Source organism: Mesoplodon mirus, assembly GCF_964341445.2.
Source record: "Mesoplodon mirus genome assembly, chromosome: 1".
Classification (NCBI taxonomy): Eukaryota; Metazoa; Chordata; class Mammalia; order Artiodactyla; family Ziphiidae; genus Mesoplodon; species Mesoplodon mirus.
In genome coordinates this window covers 12,080,038-12,105,776 of record NC_138976.1, presented here as the reverse complement: position 1 = coordinate 12,105,776, position 25,739 = coordinate 12,080,038, and the positions used below count along the sequence as shown (strand labels likewise).

Here is a 25,739-nt window from a genome sequence, read left to right as displayed (position 1 = left end):
CTCCACGAGGGTCTAGGGTGCCCCAGACACAAGCCTCCCTGTGAGGCCAGAGCCGCAGCGCAGGCTGAGCTGCCCGATGAAAGACCACGGCTGGAGGCACATCCGGCTGGGCCAGGCTTGCCTCTGTCTTTGCCGTTCCAGGACCCCAGAAACACCTCTGGAAGACCCAGGCCGTGCCCCTTAGAGATGGGCAGTTACGTGCCCGCTGCCATGCTGAGAGCACTGCCTCCCGGAGCCTGAGGAGCCCCAAGGCAGCAGCCCGCGTGCCCTGGAGCTGTGGCTTCTCTGCGACTCTTCCTTCCACAACCCTCACCCGACCTCGGCGATGACAAGCCATGCCCTCACTCAGAGCAGGCAGCAGCAGTGCCCTCAGGCAGCACACCACCCACCTGCCCGAGGCCCTGCCCACGTCTGTCCAACGGCTCAGGGCAGCACCAAAGCCCTCACCTGCTGGCTCAGTCCCCAGAGGATCCACAGCCACACGAAACCGGTCCACGGTGCGGTGCTGCCAGAGCCGTGCGGGGAGGACCCGCCCTGGGGTCAGCGCCGCCAGCCACACCCCCGCCGCGGGGCCTCGGGCAAGCGCCTTCCCTCCTCTGAGCCGCGTGTGATCCTCACCCACTCCTACGGGCCCGTGCGGGTTTCAAGGAAACAGCATCTGCGCAGGCCTCTTCGTGGGCTCGTGAAGCCAGCGCCCCTCCAGGCTTCTGTCCACGTCAAGGGAGAACGCTGGCAGCTCGCGCCCCTGGAACCTCACCTCACGGTGCTCAGTCAACAGCAGTTCCCTTCACCTGCCTAGAAACATCTCTGAGGGAAGATACTGTGGAGAGTAGAAAGCACTATATAGAGTCTTTTCCTTGCCCCAACTACACAGAGCACCTTGGGGCCGGCGCCGTGTCCGATCTGCAGTCTCCCCCAGCCCGACGTCAGTCCTGGCCTAGAGCGTCAGGATGCACCTGAGCAGCACCTGCTCCGGCCTGTGCATCTTGCCTCGGTTTACAGGTACTACCTCCGTAAGGCTTTCGTGCCAGGTTAACTCCATTCTGAAGTGAGGGGAAGCCCATCCCTAGCATTTTTCACCCTCAAACACCAAGGCCCCGATCCAGAATTAGACATGAGACAGGGCGTTGCATTTACCTTGCCATTTAAGCTATCTCTGGATAGTGAGGGAGAAGAAGCCCGAAGACGGCAGACCTTGTCAAGCTCTGCCATGTCAAAACCTGTGCCACTCACTGGCCCCCTGGAGCCGGCGGCCAGAAAAGCTACCCAACTCAGGGGGTCTCCTTCCCACTCGGGTACCAGTAACCAGACTCTGGGCAAAAGAGTCCACACTAAACTGAAAGACACTACTAGTAACCACAAACGTGGTCTTCCCCGACCAGAGGATCTTTCCAAAGTGCATCTGTGATCACTTCACCTTCCTGAGCACAACCTCCCACTGGCTCCCCAGCACCCTTTATTCACAGGCTGGGACCCAGCCGTCCTCCTCTCCGGAGCTGCCTCCTTCCCTCCTCAGGCTCTCCGGGTTCACCCCCGGCCTTCTCTCCCTGAACCCCGTTCTGTGTTTCACTCTGCAGCACCCGCTCCCCCGAAAGGGCCCACCTCTCACTCAAAATCTGAGGTCCTTCTGGGCAAGAGCTGCGCACCTAACAGATGAGCAGGAAGCCTTCGTGGGAAGATAGATGGGCCCAGGCAGCAGACGGGAGGAAGCTTCCAGTCACGATTAAGCCAGAGGGTGAGTAACCGCCACAGTCCAAGGCAGGGATGGGCAAAGTGTGGCCCGCAGCCACGCCTGTCTGTCTACACTCTGCCTCTGGCTGCGTGGGTGCTGCTGAAACGGCAGAGCTGAGGAGCTGTGACAGAGCAAATGGGCCACAAGCCTGAAAGAGTCTCCCTGGACCTTTCCAGAAAGTTGGTCAACACCAGGCCCGAGGCAGCGTTCCCATCGATTTCCACACTGTGAACAGGCAAAAAGGTGATTTTTCTGTGGCCCACTGGGCTAAACAAACAAGGCCACTCGTAGTTAGAGACACCTGGTCACCCCAAAGGCCGATGCAATCAGGGTCTCAGTGAACCCTAACCTTTCAGAGCTCTGACCTAAAGGCTCAAAACCACCACCGCCTTTTTAGCCCCGTCCCCAACAGAGGTATAGAAACACAGAAGTGCAGAAACCACCCCGACCCCTCCTCGGGTCTCCCTGCCCATCTGTGCAGAATGAGCCAGAGGTGGCAGGAGAGACACAAAACTGAGGCCCAAAGCAAATGCTCTAGTCATCTTACATTGCGTCTTTTTCCCTTCCCTGTAGTACTCCGTGGAGCAAGTGTGTACCTTCCCCCGGCTAAAGACCCTGCTCTACAAATGCTGAGCTCTACAAATGCTGAATCCAATGAACTCCAGCCCTTGCCCAGGTAAAGAAGCCAAAACGTTACTTTTTTTAAAAGCAGAAGCCTCTGTACCAGCGAACATCCACTATCTGCCACTCCCTTTGACTGGCAAACTCAGCAGAGCAGAAACGCAGGGAAAGGGTAAGATTCTGACTGACCAGCCCATAAACCTCTCTGTCCTTTGCCAAAGGAGACGCTTCCCAGAGAGCACAAGAAGGGGGCTCAGAGCCCCTGCACCCACGAGAAAGTCAGGCCCACCGAATCCCCGCTTCCTGGCCCATGGAGATGGCCCTTGCTACACTGCAACGCCTCTCCCCACCACCACCCCCCTTTCCTGTCTTGGTCCCAGGCACCTACTGAACAGCGGCCCCCAGTTCCCTGGCTGCACATGGGGTTCCTGTGGTTCCCTGGCCCCATAACCTCCTGCTGGGCCCAGGCAAGGAGCCTGGACTATGAAGAGATGCCATTCCTGCCTCTGACGCCCTCAGCCGGCCTCCTTCATCCTTCATCCGGGCATCTGCAACAGCCTCTGACTCCTTCCTTTGGTCCTTCCCCATCCAGCTGTCCAAACCGATCCTCCAGAATTCTCTCACCGTTCTGGAAGATGGTAACCACTGCAGGGCACGGCACCCAAGGCCTTTCACGAAGTGGCCCCAAACTACACGTGCCGTCTGCTACTTCACCCTCCTAACCATCCCACTTCCCAGGTTCCCATTAACAAGCACCTCCATGCCGTCCTGAGAAGCTGTGCCCTTCTGCGCACACCAGGCGCCCCTCCTTGAGACCTCCCAGCCAGCTGGATGCCGGGCTCTGCGGAAGCCGTGGCCACATCTGCTGGAGCCCCTCTCACTCTCTAAGTCGCGCAGCTCTTAAGTCTCTTCACAGGCCTGGCTCCGCTCCTGGACTGAGTGGGAACCCTTCTCCCAAGCACAGAAGATGGCTCTTGTTCGGTTCAAGGCCCCGCGCAGTCCCCTCCCCCTTCCTGGGCTCCTTCTTGGTCAGGGGTCTCACCTTCTAAGCTGAAAATCCTGACGTTTTCCTCCAGTGCTCCTCCCCCAGCACAGCCTGGTTAGTAGTAGGAGGTGACAGTGAATGTTTCCAATAAATCCATGTGCCCAGGAGGGGAGAAGCGGTCTTGACAGTGTCACCAACCACATCAGCATTCTGTGCAAACTGACACCCCATGGAAGACCTTCCTCTGCAGTATCCAAACAGCTGGCTTCCTGCCTAAGCACTCCTGGTAACATGGGGCCCACTTCTCACCACACCTCATGAGAGGCACACTTCAGCTCAAACTGCCCAGCTGGCTTTACCGTAACTATCTTTCCCCTTCTGGAACCACATACGACAAGTAAATACAACCCTTTAAAACAGCTGATGGAAAGGTCCATGATCTCTCCAGGTCTGTCCTTCAGCAGCCTCAACCTATCCCATCTTGCAGTGCTTTCAGCTTTCCTGAGTTCCTCAGGTGCCACCTTCCAGGTGATGTGGAAGGAGTGATCCCCTCCAGGATGATGGCCGCCGTACCTCCCATAATGCAGCCTCCAAGGGCCTGAAGGACGTCAGAGCTGAGCATCTTCTGAGACTGTCTACATCGTGGAAGGGCCCAGCGCTCTGGGAAGGCGACTGTGAGGGCGACCCCTTTGGTTGCAGCACACAAGGAAGGCCTAGCCAGAAACATGACAGCTGACAACCAAAACGTGGATGGAGCTCAGTGGAAAAGCACGCTCCCAACAGCACATCCCTTCCCTCCATACAACGCCTGGGGATCTCTCCGATGGCAATTACTGGTTTGCACTTCATTACAGGGTTCAGTTACAGCACAAAAAGATGGTCTGTGGAAACAGACCCAACTGTGCAGCTGGCAAAGAAAACAACAACAAACAGGCCACCTGGCCCAAGGCTGGCCAGTCAGTACCCTTGCCCAGGAGCCAGGTTAGCCGTAGAAGAATGAGCCCGAAGTCTGGTTTCTTTTTTTCACGGGGGGAGGGGGGTCAGGGGGAGAGAGGTGGCTTTCTGCGTGTTTTGTCTCAAACCACACAGGACACATCCCAGAAGTCTGGAAGAAAGGTAAGTAGAACGAATGCCTCGTAAAGAGGAGAGGAAACTTGCCAAACAGTTTTAGAAAACAGGATAGGCGGCAGCCTAGACTGTCAACACCAACCACCAGTGGTGAGCGCAGCACCAGCAGGATGGGTGGGCTCAGCCACTAACTAGCTGTGTAATTTTGGGCAAGTCATCTTGTCTAAGCCTCTATTTCCTCATCTGTAAAAGGAGGAAATTTCTAGATCCCACAGTTGTGGTGGAGCTCAAATCTCATCCCTAAGAAAGGGCTTCTATTAACTCTAAAAACAGGAGAAATGCCATTTCTTCTGTGTGATTAAAAACTCACTTACCAGGAGCCACAGTGTTTCACCACAAATAAGCTGGTGGTTTGCAGAGGCCTCTTGGCTTCAATTTTCTTGTCTGTGCAGTGGGAACAACCACCCCTGCGCTGCAGCTTCTCTGAGTGGGACCATCAGGGCAGGGAACACAGTCACGGCCCGGAGAGAGCTCTGCTGGCACGCTACACACGCAGCTGCCATTCCCTCCGCAAGCCGCGGCTCAAGAACTACAACCTGGGTTTACAAGAGGTTCCTTCTTCCTGTTCCGCTCCAGGATTATGGCAGGTGCCTCAGAAAAACGGCAACTGCCAAGGCTGGTGGTGAATTGGGGTTAGGGAAGAATATCTTTCCCTGAAGAGGATTCTGCATCCACCTCCACGCCCACCTAACCCTAAGCAGAGACCCAGCCAGCACTAATCTGCCGAGGAGCTGGTGAGGGGACCACAGCCTTCCGTGAGGCCGAGTCCAGGGGACACTCCTGGCAAGCAGAACAGGCCACTGCAATCTGCCCCTCACCCCCATCTCTGCTCAACACTTGCCCAGGACCACCTCTCTGCACTCACACCCCAACCCTGGACCACCCCTCTTCCTTTGACCCAATGAGCCCAGCCTCACCAGCTCTCCTTCAGAGTCTGGCTCAAATCTTTTAAGACATCCCCATCACCAATCTCAGGCCAGATAGCGTGTACTCAGAAAGCATTAGCTAAATGAAAACGCACACCTCCATTTCTCATTGATATTCAAACAGAAAAACAAGCTTCAAATGCAAAAGCTTCCTCTGTTTATACAGCCACACCTCAGCCCTCCAGTCTATCTTTCCAGTTTGTTAATCTTTTCCAACTGCTCTAAAAGAAAACAGCCCTATTTTAGGCCAGGATATCTGGTCTAAAATGATCTCAAGTCAAAGCCTAGATTCTAGCACAGGAGCCTGGGATTGGTTTGAGTCGGTGAGCTCGAAAGATCCTGTGCCAGTGAGGCCCCTGGCTTGTGTTCAGGCCCTTTTTTGGCTCCATTCGGCCTTGCCTCACTGCCCACACACCACCTTCCTGTCCCCCGATGTGCTTCCTCACCTTCTTTCCAGACTTTTAATCCATAGCATGGTACACCAGAAAAAGGCTCTGGCACTGAACAGAGCTGGATTTCATTCTTGACTCTAGCACTTAACTCTGAGCCTCAGTTTTTTCATCTGTAAAATAAGAATAATACCACCTTCAAGAAGGCTGAGAAATAAGAAAAATGTCCAAGTGCCTGGCACACACAAGGTACCAATTTTAGCATCTTTCTTCCCGCTCTCCTTTCTTCCATCCACTGCTGCCCACAGCCCAAAATGACCTAAACTGAGGGCCACTGTTAACTACCTGGGACATTCAGCTGACATGTGAATGCAGAGACTGTTCTTCCAAACCACACAAAAGGATCAAGGTAGGAGAAACTGAAACAAAGCAGAGAGAGACTAGGCTCCCAGGCAGCGCAAAGAGAATGCCCTCACTGCAGCAGGCTAATCCCGTTACCTCCTGGGGGCCATAAGCAGCAAAAAGATGACTCAGGACCACATCTCCAGCTAGGATATGCTAATCTGACTCTTAAACTGCCTGGGCAGATGGTGGCAATCTCCACACTACCCACCAGCAGAGACAGCATAGTTTGCAGAAATAGCAAAGTTCTGCCAAGAAAGACCCTAAGACCCTCCTTAGAAGGACCAAGTAATTAAGGTGTTAACAACTGACTGATCAAGGCAAAACAAAAGAACCCCCGAGGCCTTCCCTCAGTGTTTGTTACTGAGGCAAGAATTCCACCCAGATGGCTACAGATGAGGAATGGGGTCACTTCTGCCAGGACATCACTGACACAAATATCTCCTGGATTGAAGAAAAGCCTCTTGACTATAATGCACATTACCTTATTTGCCTTTAAAAGTAACACTCAGTCCTGTCTACACAGTTTTTATAACCTTAGAGCATCACAGAACTCGATCTGTATTCCCCACTCAGCTCACCTCTACCGGCAGACGGATGCGACTGCACACTTTTCTCCAGAGGTCCACGTAGACACGTGTGAGCCAGAGATAGACAGGAAGATGCTCACCCTTTATTCAGACCAACCATCTCCTCATTTTTCTTTCTGCTGAAAAGCAACTTCCCAACTGTGTCCAGATAGATAAATGGGTAGATGGACACAGAGAGAAGAATGGATAGGTATGTTTTTTTCTACGATTAACAGGCAAGAGGGAGGCTTCGAGTGGTGTTAAGTACAGATTTTTTTTTCCCAAGGTGTTGCAGCAAACTGGAAGAGAGAAGCATCTGAGTCAACAGCCTTCTAAGCATGCCACCCGGTCTCCTCTTTCTTTTCTGTGGTTTATAGTAACTTGCTTTCTACCTGCCAGTAAATGGTGAGCTCTGAATGTCACATTCTGGGGCTAGCTGTAATCAAACACACACTCTTTTCTTACTAATTAATGCACTGGCAGGAAACTTAGAATCAGCAGGTTGATAAGCTCAGCCCCTTTGAAGTTCCAAGCACACCTAAATCCCAAAGCAAGTATTACGAACCCCTGGCAACAGACTGCCCAATGATTAAGTACCACACAGAAACAGCATCTTCATCCAGCACGGATCTGCAGCAGCCTCCCACACCAGGTCTCACCCAGTGTTTGCTTTGTATCTCCTGACTGACCCGAAGATGCTAGGAGTCCTCTCCCAAAGCCTGGAGTATCCCAAACCTGTCAACACTAAAGAACCCATGCCGCTCCCCCACAAGCAGGCCACGCACCTGCTTCTCCACTACCTGCCAGCACAGCCCAGCCTCCCACACGTATTTTGTCACCTCAGCCAACCATGGTAAGAACGGTCGGCGTTTACTGAGCACTTACTCTGTACCAGGTACTAGTCAAAGCACTCTGTGTATTAACTCAGAATCTAATTCCTAGGCCCCACAGGAATTTGCTGGAGGGAGAGAAATATACTCTGGCCCAGAGTCCCACATGGTTTCTAGTCCCTATTTCTAGCTGTGCTATAAAGCTTACATAACCTAATTTGCATTATGCTGCTATTTTTAAAAAATCTCCAAAGATCACTGCTTCAAGCATCAATGGAAGCTGTTAGCTCTTACCTAAAATGATATTGTGGGAAAGGATATCTATTCTTACAACTAAGTCAACTTCAATTCTTGACTTAAAACAGACTTTCTGGAAGATGCTATTAGGAAAGGAAGGAACTTACATAAGAAGTCCTAGCTCTGTGCTCTGTAAGTAACTGCGAGAGAGAAACACGTCAATATTGAACTCACCTCAGTGGTAGACAGCTTCCTGGCTCTGCAGGTTAGTCATTTACCACCCATCGCCCTTCCTGGCCTCCTAGTAACACTGAGAAATCTCTGGTCAGTGGATGGCATGGCCTCAGATGGTTTCAGAGTACGAGTCTGAACACAACAGAACCTTTCTTGTTCTGGGTGACTTCAGAGGGACACCCCCATCCCAGCACCACCAGGGGGGCACTGGCATGCGCTGCATGGCGTTGCAGGAAGACCACTCACAGAGCAGGTTGTTTTCAGCTTTAACTGCTCTCAATGTCCCTGATATTTAGGGCTCTAGATTACTAGAAATCTAACTGTTGGGGTTAGGGGGAAGGGGGCAGATCTCCTTAGTTCACTCCTCTAACTCACTACTGAAGATTTACCTCCACTGCAGTTATTAATGAAACCCAAGAAACAGGGAAATGATAATGAATGATTATAAGAGTAAAACTTCCCTCATTTGTCATCAAACAATGTGGTCAGTGTTTAACCACTTTTGTCCTTTGCTTCACTATAAAAACTGGTTTTCAAGGACTGGGCTCTTTGTTATTCATTTCATTCACTGCACTTATGTGGGTAGAGGTCCATGAACATAAACCAGAGTTGGTTTCAGGCTCTCAAAACTGCCAGGGAAATTTAAAATGAGTGTATTTCCAAATGATGCCCATTTTCAGTGATGTCAGAGGGCCCATATTATTAAATAATTTATAAATAAACTATTAACTAAGTAAATTATCTTCTGACACTGCCAATGCATTATTTGGCTCCCAACCTAGGATATTTACAATAGGCCCAATTCCACCAACAAGGAGACCCTCCGACTTGAAAGGTTTCCACTGGGCGGAGCCTGTTTCGCTAGTACCCAGAGAAGAACCTGTCCCGGTAAGGGGCACTCGGCTGTTTGATCAGGATTGGAATGTACTTGGTACTAGTCAACTAGACCTCACTCAACCTTTTATACATGCCAAAGCCACATTCAATGTACATACAGATTCTGTATGGGAAAAAAATTGTTCCAGCAACCTTCAAAGTTAGCAATAAAAAGAAAACTACTACTTAGAGACAAATATAAAACATAAACTTCATTTTAATCTATCTATCTATCTATATATATATATCAAGTACAACCTTAGCACAGAACATCTAACACATATGAAATGCATTTATGGAATGAATACACGTAACGAAGAAGCAAATCCTTTTAAAAATATTTGGCCTAACCCTCGTATCTTTTAAATGAACTCCATGACGGTTGAATCAGGTGGGAAATAAATCATCTACCTAACCTGGAAAAGACAGATGAATTGCCTTACATCTATTTGGTCTCTGCACACCAGGTATCTACCATTCTGAGTCTTGCCATAATTGATTCTGCAAATACTTAGCTTAACTCAGTCAATTATATATTTTTCCATAGTTACCTTAATATTTTGGTTTTTTTCATTTTCTATTGCTTTTTTTTTTTATGGCTTCTTGCTGCTGTTGTATTAGGGCATACAACACAGATCAGAGATATTCATTTCTCAGAGAAGTCTCTCTCCTTGAGAAATTGGCACTTTGATCCTCAGCTTACGTAACAGCTACATATAAATGGGTCCTACCGGCACTGTTACCAATCTTGCTGCTTATGAAATTCCAGCACTTTGGCCAAAAGAGTGCCCTGACGTAAAAATCTTCTTAGGTGAACACTTCCCACCACCGAATTCTTTTAGTTAAACAGGTAAGTGTGTGTAATTCGCATATACGTTATAAGTTTCTATACACATACACACACTTAACTCAAAAGTGAAATGTCTCTCAAAGAGAAAGTAATTATAAGGGTATTAAAAACAAAATGCTGAAAATAACTTTCACATTTAGATCATAAAAAATTTTAAAGTAATGTGATGATATAAGACCTAAGAGATCAAATACATAATATATGATTGTCATATATGCATGTTGTGTTCATCGATTTTTAATTTTCTCTTTAATCAGAAAATAAAAGAGCTTACCTTTGTATACTGAGACCACAGCTTACAGTCACTATATCTCAGCCTATTTTATACAAGTGATATGGCTACGAAGGTCCAAGGAGAACGAGAATAAAGTGAGATAAACGTGCTGAAAACTGCTTAAAAGTATTAACCTGAAATACACAGAGGATCCAACACCAGTTTTAAAAATACATTAACGAGGTATTCCCAGCTCTTCAATTAATAATGGTGAATGACTGATTCATGATTTTCAAACATTCACCCAAATTTTAAAAAAGAAGAAAAGGCTAATACCAGCAAAACCTATCAGTGGTTTGTTCCCCAGGTTAACAATTTGAGAGAGACTACAAACGACTCCAGGAGCCCTGGCTTCCCCGCACCATGCACTGCATCTAGTCAGCATGAGGTATGTCGGGAATCTATTGGACCAATTACCTTGCACAAGAGATGGGGTGCTCCCACAGCCTCAAGAAACACGGCTGCAGGCCACCTCCCTGGCTGGGTGCCAGCCCCCATGCAAAGAATATGGCTTCAAGGAGGACCCCTATCTCTGAGGAATTATAATAGCGCTAACTGACGCAGTCAGGAATGCAACTATTCAGTTTATGTGCTAAAAAAGTTTAAAAACTGTCAGAAGATAGCACAGCTCATATACTAATTCTAAGTTCTACATTGGTCTGTAGACTCCCCAACAAGAGACTAGGCTAGGAGGGGCTAAGTATATCCAGATATTGCTAGGTTTCCAAAGGAAAAGTTTTCAAACAGACACCGTGGCTCTGAATAAAGTATTGCTCTTCTTTAAAATGCTCATTCACTGCTTTCCAAAAGGAGGTGTCAGAGTGCTGTGTCTGAAAGCTGGAAAGCCTCAGGGGGTCACATTGCTCTTAAGACTAAGACACAGAAATTGCCATTTCAAGCCAGACAACCTGATGGTTCTAGAAGTCAGAGAAGAAATCTTGAGGGCCCAAGTGAATAATAAATGGTGCGACGCTCAGAGGCTGGCAATAGGGGCTGTCAATGAAAAAACCACCTACAGTGGAGAAAAGAGCAGAGAAGCAAAACTTTGTTAATTTCACAGAATTTGGTGAAGCCAAAAGCTTCATTTATATTTCTCTGCTCTTTCAGCTGTAAGTGGAATTTTCATTACAAAATGAAGGGGTGGGAAGGGTAAAGGGGGTGGGGGTAGGGGGAGGACACTTAATTCATTACAAGATTTAAACAGTTGAACTTGCATGGTTACCACTTCTAACAAAGGACTGACAGCTCAATTATTTTAAGTAAAGCAGAGAAATGTAAAAGTTTGCAGCAACTGGGCAGGTTTACAACATGGTTAGTAACTTCCAACAAACAACAAAAAAAAAAAAAAAAAAAAGACTTGGTAGAAACCATTTGAAATGACTGCCATCATGTTGGAAAACAGCACAGCTCCATTTTCACCATTATAGAGGGGTTGAGTTATGAAGCTGAGTCAGCTACTTCACAAGAATTTTCTAAAGAGAAATCTCCAAAGAGATTCCAACTTGGAATGCAAATTTGACAATCAATTTCAAATAACAATACAGCTGCAGCTGCCAATTAATAGTATTCCAAAAACAAAGAGGACTGTTTGTAAATGTTTAATTAATAAAAAATGGACACTACCAGCCATGCTTTTTCTTCTCAGTGATGGCTCTGTTTCATCCATAGGTCAGCAAAACGAATCAATGAAACATGAAAACTCCCAGCTGAGATGGGCCCTCTTGTGTACGTCTAGCCACTAATGCACAGGATGAGAATGGTAAGTTCACAGCTACTTCCAGCAAGTGATGAGGTTTTATTAAAGTATCACCCACCACTAATAAAGACAAAAGGTCAAGGAGCAGAAGTAACAAGCATGGTATAAAAAGTTTATTTCTGATAAGTAACACTAACGTTTGTTTTAAACTATCTGCTTCATTCTCATTTAGCGGTCCCAAAGAAATCTGGTACATAAATTTGCCGTATTTTGTGAAGCCCATTCTCAGCGATGGGTACTGTTCAGCTCCAAAAAACAGAAATGAAGAAAGACGAGGAAAGCCAATTCATACTAAAAACGGACATTTTTAAGACACAGCAACTTGTAAATATCAACATGGGACCACACGGTTGCCTTCATGGGGGTGAGTACCTTAATGAAACCATTACCTTCTAGTAACATCATAGGCTTCCAAACAAGGTGAGAATGCAAGTGGAAGACTTGGGTCTGCACCCTTTACAGAACAACACAATGTTACCGACTGATCATTTTTCACCAGCTTAATCAGGTGTCTTAAAAAATAAATGCTGACCCATGGCTGAAACCTGTCACTTTTCACAGCAGCACTCAACAAGAACTGGGACAATCGAAGAGCAAGTTTTTATGGGGACCCTGTTGCTGCTTTAGATTCTGATGTAATTGAAGAGGATAAGAGACCCTTCAAAGAATCCCAGAAAAATCGCTAATCTTCTCTCTGCATGAAAAAAGCCAGGGAGTGAACACAGTATCTTACAGAGTGAAGAAGGCCACAAGAACAAGAGAGGGTGATTGATCAATTAATTTATTATTTTTTAAAACTTGGAAATTCGGAAACTAAAATAATCACATTCCTCCTTCCCCATCTCTGGGTAGTGCCGTCATTTTAATAAGCAATGCTCAGATAACAGTAAACCTTTATCATGGGGATGCCCTTGTACAGCAGGAGTACAAAGGGCTTACAAAGTAAATAGACTGGCTCAAACTAACAATCGCCTTTGCTTTGTTTTATCAGTTTGGTTACAAATGAATGGGTTTCTAGGGCTAAGTTATTATTAGTTTTCAATTCTTTATGATTTGATACCAAAACATATCAAAAATAATAAGCTAAAACAATATTCAAACCCATATTTTATTGGCTTTAATTACACACTTCAATATTTACAAAGTTAAAGTTTAAATGAAAAGTCTCTATTGTATTAAAAAAAAATAACTACAGCCCGAATTAATGTGCCCTGGGGCAAATACATATCAATCAGCTAAGCATCAGTGACTGCATCAGGAACCAGGCAGTACTCTGTGTTACAACAAAGCAGTTTGTGATCAGTGTTTGAGACTATACACCCTTCACGAATTTAATTTTACATAATCTGATACTCCTCTTAAAACTTAAACTTTGAACTGCTAGACTTATTTCCCTAGAACAGAAGGGCTGGTATAAGTTATTTTCCGGAAATGAGGTACCGTTTCACAGAACTAGTTTCTTTTTGTTTGTTTGTTTTCAAGTTTTAGAGAACTAAATTTGCGTTTGTTAAAATCAAAAAGTAGGAAAGATGTTCTTTACAAATAATTTTGATCAAGTATGTGTTCAAAGAAAGCAGGATAAAAAGGCTTTTTCTCTAACATTCTGTATGTACTGTATTGTTCAATAGGAATTAGCTTCTGTCATTTGCTAAAAGAATGAGTAGTGGGGAACAGGATATGTTGGGAATTTCATAACGGGTAACAGAACCATTCTCTTGGGTAAACCTACAGAGAAAAGAAACGGAGAGGACTCCAAATAAGTTTAATAATCCAATAAAAATTTCAGGTTAAAAAAAAAAAAGAATCTTACAGTAATTATCATTAACCTTTTCCAGATTAGTCAGTCAACATGTACCATTATGGAAGAGGCCCACAAACTTTGAAGTTACTCAATATTTTCCATTCAAAATCAAGATGGCTACATCATAGGAAGAAGGATATTCAAAAAGGGATTTCATCTGAGTGAACTGTCATGAATTATAAAGCTCAAAAGCAATGCTATTGATTAATATTCTGAAGTGACTCTCAATTTGGCACATTACATATTACAGGAGAAACAGGGACGGTCAAGATTCACAGCACAGCTTTCTGTGCAGGCCTCAGATCCCCAGAAAGACAGTTCCAACTGGAGTCATGACCAGGTGTTTATCTTAACGGCTACTCACAATATTGGCATGGCAAATCTGGAAAGATTAATTACTTTCTTAATTTTATAATTAATGAGTTCTTGTGGCCTCACAAACTTCTGCATACTCAAGCATGATTTGAAATCTGATCCTTATTTCTATTCTAATATTTAAGCTATGGAGAAATCACAAAGCAGCAACAGCAGGTATTCGAGAGCACCAGATGATCAGAGGGAAATTACCCCACATGCAACAGCTTTACAAAGGCCAAAAGACATATTTACCTTACAGCCAAAATAAAGCATCGTTTTAGTAGGTTGGCATCACAGTAACATTTAAAAACCAAATCTTTTATGTGAAAAATGGGGGCATTACATTTCACCAGCTTTGGAAGTCAGTTATATGGCGCATGGGAGCCTTCTGAAGAGGGGCTCAGAGGCCGCGAGTGAGAGCATAATGTTAGAGGAGAGGGAAGAACAAGAGAGAAAAACTAAAAAGACAGGAAAAACGTGAATGTGCCTTAGAGCCTAGATATACAAGTGTTTTAAAGAAAAAAATTAAGCTCTAGCAAACCTGTACTGAAGAACATGGGACTTACTATGTCTAAAAGAAAGACACAGACTTCAGGACCTGCCCTAGGAGGCAGACGCTTTGGCTCTCACACAAGACATATTACAATGAGTCTAGTGAGTCAAAATGTATTTGGATAAACTGACCAGACCTAATTCACAGGAAGGATGAGGTGGTCAGGGTATCCAGAAGTTGGCTGAATGGTAAAAGCAAACTGCCAAATCAAAAGGAGCTAGAGAGCTTGAATTCAGAAGAAATTCTAAGTGATAGCATATTCTTGTCTGGGGAGGCCCTGGCCAAACCTGAATGTGTCAGTGGAGACATTCAGTTAAGGAAGAAACTCCAGACTCTGCTCTCAGCCTTAGAGGAAACTCACCCCAAACGTCTGACCCTTCCAGCCTCTCCACATCTTTCCAGGATGTAAATTATCTATCTTATTGGGGAAAGCGGTCAAACTGTTCACTTTCTACTTATTTCTACAGCTAGGAAATCAGAGGAGGCTTCAGTTTAGCACTGTCCTAAAGACCCATAATTTTCATTCAAACAAAAATGGGAAAGCTGATGCATGAAGAGAAAAAGCATAATGAAAGGTCTGAGGCTCGTGTGGAGGACTAATGCCACAAGTAGCAACACAGTCAAGGTCCTTCTCTTCTGTGCGCACACACGCCCAGCCTGGGGTCGCACTGGTGCACACACGTGTGCACCCGCCCACTCTTACACTCACATGCATTCTCTCACATGTGTGCACACACACTCGTGCTTTTTTCTCTCAACGACAAACATCCTATAGATGGCCAACTCTATACCACATAGCAGCCGACTTAGGAGAAACGCCTACGAGAGCATATCACTGACTCCAAACCTCCTGCCTCCATTGCCACATAAACCTCATTCAAAAGTTATCCAAAGGGCCACTGAGGTTCATTTCCGCATCTGCCTTTGTTTTTTACTTTTGGAGGGAGAGGAGCTATTCCTCTGATTTTCTCACTGTACTACACAGACCTCCTGCAGTAAGCACTTCAGTAACTGCTGCAGATACCCTCTCATCACTCTCTAGGACCTGTTCACTCCACCTCCACAGCAAAATTCATGAAAAAGGGTGACAGCTACGAATTTGAAGTGAGCACTTCCTATCTCTAACTCAAATCACCTACAGTTCACACAGTTTCAAACCAGAAACTTAAATGTAGCTCTATAACTGGCAGGCAGCCAAGCTAGAAACTGGGTATGGCCCTTCAGTAGCCTTTGAATGGAGTATAAGTTGGCTGTAAGAAGAACTACTTAAAATATTTAATTTCAATATGGTCAGAAACAGGCAATTAGAACAAGCAGTCCTTCAATCAGGCAAAGCAGAGAGTAGAGCAACTCCAACCAAACCAAGAACCACAAGGTTGTGGCATTTTCAACGGGAATTTAAGTTGGGTCATAGAATAAGTAGGTCTGAGATCCTCCAATTCATTTAAAGAAACCCTAGATACAAACTGTGCTTTGGATTGCTGTGCAGAGTGGCTTAAGAGGAGAAATCAGTAAGATGGTGTACATACCATAGGCAGGGGCAGCTGTGCTGTAACCATATGGTGTTCCATAGCCTGGTGCAAAGAAGGAGAAAGCACATCAGTCCAGGAAAAAGGGCAGTCAGCACTGGCCCGATTCACAAGAACCACCTGGCCCGGCACCTTGGGCACCAAGGACTTCTTCCAGGTGCTGGCTGAACCAGAACCCTTCCCAGAATGGCCCGAGTCTACCGATTTCTCCATGCCTATGTAGAGTGGAAGCTTTTTACTATGGCCTACCAAGCTCTCCTGACCTACCAGAATATCCTGTTTCTTTCTCACTATACTTCTTACCACATTGTATTATAATTATCAACTCTTTGTCTGTGTTCCCCGCTAGAATGGCAGAGACTCAAATCTTATACATCTTTGCATCACTTGAACCTAGCAGAATGTCTGGCACATAGTAACCACTCACAAATTTAATTTGTTCAACAAAAGAATACCTAGAACCACTCAAGTTACCAATTTCTCACAGTTGGAAAATAGGAATTTCCAAGTCTTTTTTTCAGAAAGCAGTGACAGAGCAGGCTAAAGCCTCAACTGCCACTGAAGAGGGCGCACAGATCAGGCTGTGGGCTCGAGTGCAAGGTCCATGTCTTGTTGAAATCTGAATTCTGGGCCCCAGCACAGGGTCTCTCAGTAAATGTTGTTAGAATTGACATTAGCATCTGGTGCCTATGAAAAAGGCTCATATTATCAATAAAGTACAAAAAACACAAAAGTTTTTGAACCATTTAGTTCTGGCACTAGTTTCTTATATGTCCTTAGATATGTAACCTCTGAGTTGCCACTTTAATCTATAAAATGGGAAACCCTCCAAGCTACTTTATAGTTTATAGGGATTAGAAATACTATGTTAATAGAAACAACAATCTTTAATCTTTCAGTAAAATGACTTTAAAATATATAAGTACTAAATCACTTGGGTAAATCTCTAGGAAAAACTGGTTTCTAAAATAGAACAAGGACACAAAATCTACATGGGCCCTTCACATTGTACCCAAAAATCAAGCTTTTTTACTTTACAGCCCCTTTTTCTATAATCATCTCTGCTGCTAGAATGATTTTTTTTCTTCTTCTCTAGCTGACCAACTGCAACTCATCCTTTAGGTATCTATCACCTCCTCTGTAAAGTCCCCCAGGCTTGCTGTTCACTTTGCCCACCCCACGTCACAGCTTGCATGGTATTACACGGTACTTTCTCAAGTGTCTGTTCCTACCTCCATGTGACCCCGAGCATTCACAGGGGCAGACGCTAAGTGTTGATCATCTTTGAATGCTCAGATCTAAATCTCTTGTTTGAGATAAAACATTCAGATATATGTTGAATAAGTAAATTACTTTGGGGGATTAACTGAAACATTTTCTTAGAGATAAAGTTTTTCACTTTTTAGTCTATACTTAAGTCATATAAAACTGGGGGTTGTACAACTTAGTCTTTAGTGCTCACTAAATCATATATTTCAAGAGGACACAAGGCAACTGAAATAAGCAGTAGGAAATATAGAGTAGGAAAAGTATCAGAAGCCAAAAAAAAAAAAAAAGATTAATGCTTAAAAAAGAAGGCTGTATATCAAATCTATTCCAGGAAAAGGTAGCTGGTTGTCTAAGGCTACAGTTTCAAAGGTTTTTACTAAAACCTCCTTAAAGAGATGAAACTATAACAACTAAGCTGGCCACTAATGAGGCCACTGGGGTTCTAATCCGGACTTCACGTCTCACTAAGGTGACTCTGAATTGCACCTGCTATTTAACCTCTCTGAGCCTCCGTCTTCTGCAGAAACTGATGGCAGAGGAATGTAATTAAATAACATATGTAAAAATACTTACTACACTCCCTGCTGCACAAAATACACTCTGCAAATGGCATATAACCTATTCATAATCCAAACTGACCTAATCTGAATCTTCTCTAGCCTACAAAAGAACTTCCTTTTAAAAAGCTTCAGAAGACAGGCCTTTCACAGAGGTCAGTGCAATGATGTAAAAGAGATGCTACTACAGAGCAGAGAGGCAGACAGCAGGATTCCTCTCACAATCACTGCCACTAGCTGATGGCTGCTGACCCCTCGCACGTGAGGGAAACGTCCCATGACCCAGCAGCTGGACAAAACTGGACGAGCACGTCACCAAAGGCAAGAGAGTTCACCTCAATAACCGGCCTACTACTGTTTAATGAAAGCTGCTTCCTTTAAATAAGACATTAAATGAGGCGCAAAAAAAAAATTAGATTTCCATAGAAATAGTGAGATGCACAGAAAAATGTCATTTTGGACACACAAAAAATATCAAACTGTAACCACCCTCTCACGCTGTCTTTCAGCGCTCTCTGTCTCCTTCAATGGTGCCACCATCCAATCTACTTCCTCCAGCATAAGATCCCGGGAGGGACCTGAAAACCTCACTCTGTTTTGTTCTCCACATTCAATCCATCAATTCTGCTTCTGAAGCTCTTCCATCTGCTCACTTCTTGACCCCCATCTACTTCCCTACACCCCCTGGAGATCCCTCCACGGCCTCTAGTCTAGTCTCCGAGCTTACAAAAACCTTCTGTCTTGGCATGCCAACTTCCATCCCTACGAGCCATTCTTCACGCTACAGAGAGTGATCTTTACAAATAAAGTCTGAAAGTCTTATCTCCTTACTCCTCTTAGAACCCTTCACGGCTTCCCCCATACTTAGGTGCAAAGACCAAAATCCAAACCACAGCCTCCAGGATGGGACTGAGCACCCACTTTAGCTCAAATTCCCCCCACCCCCTCTCCCTTCACCCACACACAGTGCTCTCCACACTACAGACATGTTGGCCTCCTAATTCTTCAAATGAGCCAAGTTCCCTCCTGCCAGCACCACAGGGTGCTGACGTGCTATTCCCTCTGTGTGCGGTGTTCTTCTGTCCCAGTCTTCTCTGAGTTAACCCCTAGTCATTCGTCAAAGCTCAGTTCAAGTGTCACATCTTCAGGGAAACCTTCGAGTCCCCGAGAGACTAGACCAGGTTTCTCTGTCACGTTCCCTCACAGCATCATGCCCCTCTCCTTCATCACAGCAACTCAGTCAGTCGTGAGTATTCCATTAGTATGTCTCACCTTTAGACCAAACACTGCAGGAGAACAAAATCCATGTCTGCTGTGTGTCAAAGCAGGCACACAATATTTGAATAAGAGTACACATTGTTTATATGACACATCTTTGAGCTATGCCCCTACTGGGATCAACTTCTAGAAGCTTAATTCCAAAGCCACATCATCCACAGAACTTCCAAAAAAGCCTATTCTAATTCTTTCTTAGGAAAAAAAACACAGAACCTAAGTGAACTTCTTAAGACTGTTATGCAAAAAAATAATGACGGGATAAGACCCAATCTTTATGACAATTTCATCTTGATCAACAACTACTAGTGGTTTAGTTGTCAAGTTCAAAGTTCCATACTTGCAATATTACAGAGAATTTGATTTTAATGAGACAGAGGTACAGCTACTGCTAAGATGATACAAGGATCAGAACAGAAGGCAAGCAGAGGGCATCTTTTCCCATCTTCCTCAAGCCATGTGGTGAAATGGAAAGAATATAAACTTTGGAACTAGAAACACCTACATTCAGATCTTTGCTCTGCTGTTTACAAGACGTCTCACACTGAGCTAGTTGCCTTACCTCCCTAAAACTTAGTTTCCTCACCCGGAAAAATGGAAATAATTTCTACTTGAGGAAACACTGTGAAGATTAGAAACAATTAAGTGAAATCATTTATATGAAAGTATCTAGTGTATACTCATCTCTAGATAAGCAAGTTCCCCCTTTCCTCTTTTTGTACTTCTTTAGCCCCTGATGGTTCCCCAACATAGAGTTAAAGAAATGCTAACATCGCCAGGCTTCACCCCAATTAAGTAGCTCTTACCAGCCATTTTTCTCACCTGTGATACCCAATCTGTCGTCTATGTCCCCACCAAATACACTCTGCTCAGGTATCCAAACTCCCCAATCTGTGGAATATCTTTGAGCTTCCTCATTGTCAAAATATGTCCCCTCAACCAAGCGCAATACTCCTCATCTGTCACCTCCCTCCAGAAAGCCTCTAGTCACTCAGCAGATTCCAGGAGAAAACCTGTAACATTCTGTAGATTCTCTTCTTTTGAAATTCGGTGCACACCCATCCTATACCCATATTATGTTTCCAGAAACCCTGTATAACCCTGGAAAATAAAGGAGAGGCTGTTCTTGGAACTCTGGCCCAGAAAAGGAGACAGATGTCTCACAGGGTGCACTATACCTGGAGCTATGTAGCCAGGAGCAGCTGTGGCCCCAACAAAAGCTCCCCTTGTTAGAGTTCCTCTTCCTCTGCCCCGAACAGCCTGGACTGCTGCGGACACAGCTGTATTCACAACACCCTTTGCCTGTTAAAAATAACACATTTCATTACTGAGAGAAATAAGATCATCTCATCAACTTTGTAATGTATAACCTCTATGAGACACTTGAGCCTGTACATGAGATTAGTCGTCTATGACCTTGAACCTTCAGTTTATAATCTGTAAAATGAAAATGACATCTATCTTACAGAGTTGTTCTGGAGAAGATGCTGGCACAAAGAAGTATGCAAATAAATTCTTCCTTTCACTTGAGGGTTACCCAGAAAGACTCCGTTTTCTGCACACAAATTTCAGCAATCAAATTACATCCAAAGTCATTTTAGGCCTGACTAAAGCAATTATAGACACTTGATACCTAGGTTCAAAATTTACTGAATTCTCCCCCAGCAAACAAAAAAAATACCACAACAAACCACCTGGAGTTAGCTGTGAACCTGAGTGGGTTTAAAAAAAAAAAAAAAAAAAAAGAAAGAAAGAAATAAGACAGGAAGACCAAAGGTGTGGATGCCAGTTCTTGATATAAGTAACTGAGACCTCAGGAAGGTCATGCAAGTGAGTGAGTGAGTGAGTGAGTGAGTGAGTGAGTGTGTGTGTGTGTGTGTGTGTGTGTGTCCCCCTCTCTCTCGTCTTGCTCTAAAATGCTCTGGGACTCTGGTAAAGTCACATAATCTCTATGGGAGTCTCCCCACTAATTGCAAAATGACAATTATGATACCCACTTTGTTTTCCTTACTTCAGAGTAGAAAGAGCAACTGAGAAAATAGATACAACACTCTGAAAAGTAGAACAGATAAGGACAAAGAGTAACGGTACATAGGGCTGCTAGAACATTCCTTTCCAAAACAGAAAATTTAAGAAATAAGAAAATATCTAGTTTTAAATTACATATTCTGTTTACTTTTTAATATAAAGATGCAATAAAAACTCAAGCTCAAAAAACTACTAATACTCCCTTCTACAACCAAGTTGCAGGGAAGGAGGTGCAGGGCCTCAAAAGCACTGTACCATCAAGTCAACAGCACCTCAGACAGTTTAAATCGTCAGTGCATACACACAGTTCTCTCTCACTGAAAAATCCTAGGATAGCCTCTATAACTGGGTAGAAGACAGTTTCAAGGTTGAATGTATCGTGCACAGAGAACAGCCATTTTTTCCTTTTGGCTGAAAAAAATCCAACCAAAATAGACTGCTTCTTGGCTGTCAAGCACATTGAACACGTGAGTTTTATAGCATTTAGTATGGAAAATTTCTAAAAATGAGTGAACTTCATGCGGGCATTTTTTTTTTTTAAACCAGCTTAGTCAAATGTAGTAGAAGGTAGTAATCTGGCAGCAGCAGAGTGACTCCACACAAATCAAGCTCATGTCTCCTAGAACCAAACCTAACTACCTAATAAGTATCTGCACATAGCATAGGCTTTTTTAAACACTAAAATTAACTGACCCATATACAAGATGTAACGCATGAGAAAAACACACCAAAACAAACAAGGTAACAATTATCCTTCTACTAATTTAGAACATATTCTAGAAGATTTTAGAAAAAGAAAATCCACTTATCCTCTCTCTACGTGTACCACTAAAATTTAAACGTATTTGTATTTCATCTCAGTAAAAGTTCGTTTTCTTTGTTTATATTTTGAATTCTAGAATATAAGCAGTGTTTATTATAGTAAATACAAGAAGTTTAAATTAACACAAAACAAATTTATAAGGTGGATATAATATACAATAGGAGCATGCCAATGGTCTTTGGAAGGAGAAGAACCAGGTTTCAAAGGGAACCCTTACCATCAATTAGCTATGTTACTACAAGCGGTATCTTAAAATGTGTTCAAGCCTCATTTCCTCATCTATAAAATGAGAGCTATTCTAACCTCTTATAATGGACCTTGCATATGCATATTTAACACAGAATCTTAAATAATCTAAGCTTCCTTCTATTAGTCTAAACATGTTTACTTGACTTGTTCCTATCACATAATATATTCAGACATTATTATACCAGTATTCTCCACGAGGGAGAGAATGTGTCTTATAGTTAACGTATCTCCCTTTCCCTCATAATCATGCACATGGTATATGTCTAGAAACTATTTTTGAATACGTAAATGAATGGATAGAAGAATCCGTTATTCAAAAGCGTGCAATTAGGAGGCCATCTTTTCTTACTGCAACCCTTGTTACAATCCTGGGCCTTTAGCAGCTCTGACATTTCCAACGTCGGTAAGGAACAGAAGCAACAAAGGGTCACGTTCTACTGTGACGCCCTCAAAGGAAAACCCAAAATAAATAATGCAAAAGGACAAAACTGGAAAGGGAATGGAAGAGCACCTGCAGACTCTGATGAGAGTAAGCCCCAAACACTCTTGGCAGCTTCCCTAAACTAAACAAATGCTATAGTATCTCATTAAAGTCCCAACCCTCCAAAACTCTACCTCTTCAAGAATGACCTAAATCCCCCAAATAATGCTCATAGTCTCTTTTTAATATATAATTTGCCTAAAAGACCACAGAACAGAGAACCACTAATCATATTTCTATTATTCATGATCAAACCCAAAGAAAAGGTTGCCAAATCCAAGAAGAAGAAGTAACTTTAGAAAAACCTGAAGTGCAACAAAGACAGGAAAGGAAATTTAATTCTGGTAATATCTTTCAAAGGTTTAATGCTTAACCCATACCTGAGGGATAATCTTCTTTTTCTTATTATTTGCTGCATTGGGTCCAGAAAACAGCTTCTCCAGGGCAGCTAAAGCTGCACTTGCCTTTGCCACTTTCTTATTTGGACCTGCACCTCTGAATTTCTGTCCATCTACTTCTACCTAAAATCAAGAACAACACTCTGCAATTATCCCATGCAATTCCTCTACGTAGTTTTAATTTAAATGTATCACAACACAGAAAACACCAAAAGTCAAACAGTACCATGAGATTTGACTCAGTCTAAAGCTTTTTTATATATAAGCTGAGGATATCCTATGTCTTTGAGGGGAAAAATAAGGTTGGCTTGTATCTAGGTACACACCTCCATTACAAAGCGTTTGTCATGGCTTCCACCAGTCTCCGAGATGAGTTCATACTTAAGACCTCTTCTTTTTTCATTGAGCTCCATTACAGGATTTTTGCCACTTGCTGTGAGGATAGGGCCCTGAGTTCTTACCTAAAAGGAGGTTCAATCAAGTAAGATTTTAGAGTATTAGATTTCTTATTAATACAATTATACTACGTCTCCATTGACAAAGCGGCTCAAGAATTGTACTTTAAAGCATTCAGGGGCTAGGATGCATGATCACTTCTGTATACAAATGGCAAAATATCTTTAAAGGTACAGAAATTCTACGAGCAGTAAACATCACAGTAAGTCATCTGGCCAGCCTGCCGTGGAAGCAGGCTGTCTCAACAGATCAGTAGTCAAGAGCAGTGTAGCCTTGTCATCATCACATGGCACTCCAGGGTCTGATCTGGGGTGTTCAAGATCTAAGAACAATACTCTAAATGACTGACAATATAGGTAGAACAGCTGAGATTCACATGACACCTGAGCATTCATTGTTTTTCATCTTTAGGATTAGGAAGAAATAACTCTCAATTTGGGAGACGGAAACAAAATGTGCCTACACACCTCTCAGTCTCTCTAAAGAGATTTAACAGCACCTAGAGTAAAAACAGTAGGCTACAGACTATGAATTCTGAAATTTAAAAATAATAAAAGCAGTCATTCCCTGCCCTCAAGGAGCTAGAGTATAGAAGGAGGGATTGATCTAATCACTGTAAAACAATGTGCATTATAGAGCCCATGTATATTATGGAAACACAGTACAAGGAATCATTTTCTAGGGCAAACAGGATAGTTTTCCTGGAAGTGACATGCAAACCTGACCTTAAAAGGTAAGTACCAGACCATGAGAAGGAGGAAAGGAAGGAGAAGGGCATTCTGGACAGAAGAAACGGCCATGCAAAGGCCCAAGAGAAAGAAAGACCATTTGTTTGGGAAATGGCAAGAAGTTCCATTTGGCTGTGTTAAGCGAGTGAGGAGAGGAAAGCAGAACCAGATTAGAAACACTCTTGATGGAGCCAAATCATAAAGGACTTCAAATGTCATGCAAATGAGCTTCGACTTTATCATGGACAACGGGGAGCCACTGAAAGACTTAAATCTGGGTAAATTCACGATTAGACTAGAAAACTGCTCTGGGAGTGGTGGAAAGAACTGACATAAGGATAAGACTAGAGGTGAGGAAGAGAAGTAGTTCACGTAAGAGCGTGAAGGCTCAAACGAAGAGAGAGGCTAGCACCAAACATAAAACAAACCACAAAACACCACAGAACTATAACTTTAGAAAGGAAAGACCCAACGACCGAGCACTTTTTGAGGTTAGAGAGCATGTCTGTAATTCTACCCCAGTAATTGCTCAAGAAATGCTGAACAAAAATGAATTATTACATGTAATAGGATTTTCATGTATGTAAACCTAATGGACAGCAAGATTCTCTTAAAATACTTTACACTGATTTAATAAGTGGTTGATGCTATAAAAGTGAAACATTGGACAATTTTTAAAGACAATTTTAATAAACATTCCTGGGTCTTCTGCAATAAACCACTTCTTGAAGAGTTTTTAATAATCTACATCTTTTTAATTTCAAGGCAAATTTCTGGAGTCCATCTTTAAAAGGTAATGAGTAATTTCTGAAACGACTCTATGGTAATCACTCCCCGCTTTCCAAATCTGAAATCACTTTTATAAAAATGAGTGAAGATAAAAATATTTGCAGTTCTAATCATTACTATTTTAATGAAGAATAAGAGCTTTCTCCCCTCCCCATTACTAGATTATACAGAAGCAAAGCAGAGATGGACTCACAACCAGAACCTCCACAAATTCTCGTAACTGCTATTAGTTTAGCCCACGCTGCTCTCTTAATTCCCTTTGAACTTAACAGTCTGTACCTCATAATTAATGCACTCTTTTTCTCTTACTATCTACAACACTGCCAGTAAACCATCTTGGCCTGCCTGTGACAACCACTTATGCATGACTGGTCCTCTCTAAAGCCAGGTGCCATGTCTTCTATCCTACACAACATCACATGAGGAGTCAGGCATGGCTTTCCACAAGCCTCGGCCCCATCAGTCCCCACCATACAGGCCCACCTGGTACTTCTCAAACATTGACTTTCACAACTCCAGGTATTATACCTCCTATTCCTTGGCCCAGAACGCCTTCTTTCCACCTCTTCCCCACATAGCAAAATCCTACTCATCATCTCAAACCAAGCTCACAGTTTACTCCCTTTGATTTAACATG

At 43.7% G+C, this 25,739-nt stretch overlaps 1 protein-coding gene and 1 long non-coding RNA gene across 6 annotated transcripts in view; one reads left to right on the top strand and one right to left on the bottom strand.

Moving 5' to 3' along the window:
• Window positions 1-922: 922 nt before the first annotated feature.
• On the top strand, window positions 923-12,765 carry LOC309804198. Of its 2 annotated transcripts, none has more exons than XR_014294094.1 (4): window positions 923-1,002; window positions 1,578-10,236; window positions 10,361-10,441; window positions 11,722-12,765. It is a non-coding gene; the product is annotated as an uncharacterized lncRNA (long non-coding RNA). The 2 variants fall into 2 exon arrangements; XR_014294095.1 differs by lacking the exon at window positions 923-1,002 and having other exon boundaries at window positions 1,670-1,735; window positions 2,306-10,236.
• STRBP (spermatid perinuclear RNA binding protein) overlaps window positions 10,098-25,739 on the bottom strand; it is a 57,311-nt gene continuing 41,669 nt past the window's right edge. The window contains exons 13-17 of one of the 4 annotated variants that reach the window (XM_082621364.1): window positions 23,456-23,590; window positions 23,112-23,252; window positions 20,329-20,452; window positions 16,050-16,094; window positions 10,098-10,187 (exon numbers count right to left, since the gene is read on the bottom strand). In XM_082621364.1, the coding sequence (XP_082477490.1) occupies window positions 10,183-10,187; window positions 16,050-16,094; window positions 20,329-20,452; window positions 23,112-23,252; window positions 23,456-23,590 (450 nt within the window). In that variant the 3' untranslated portion in view covers window positions 10,098-10,182. The other 3 variants (XM_082621366.1, XM_082621363.1, XM_082621365.1) reach the window with 3 other exon arrangements.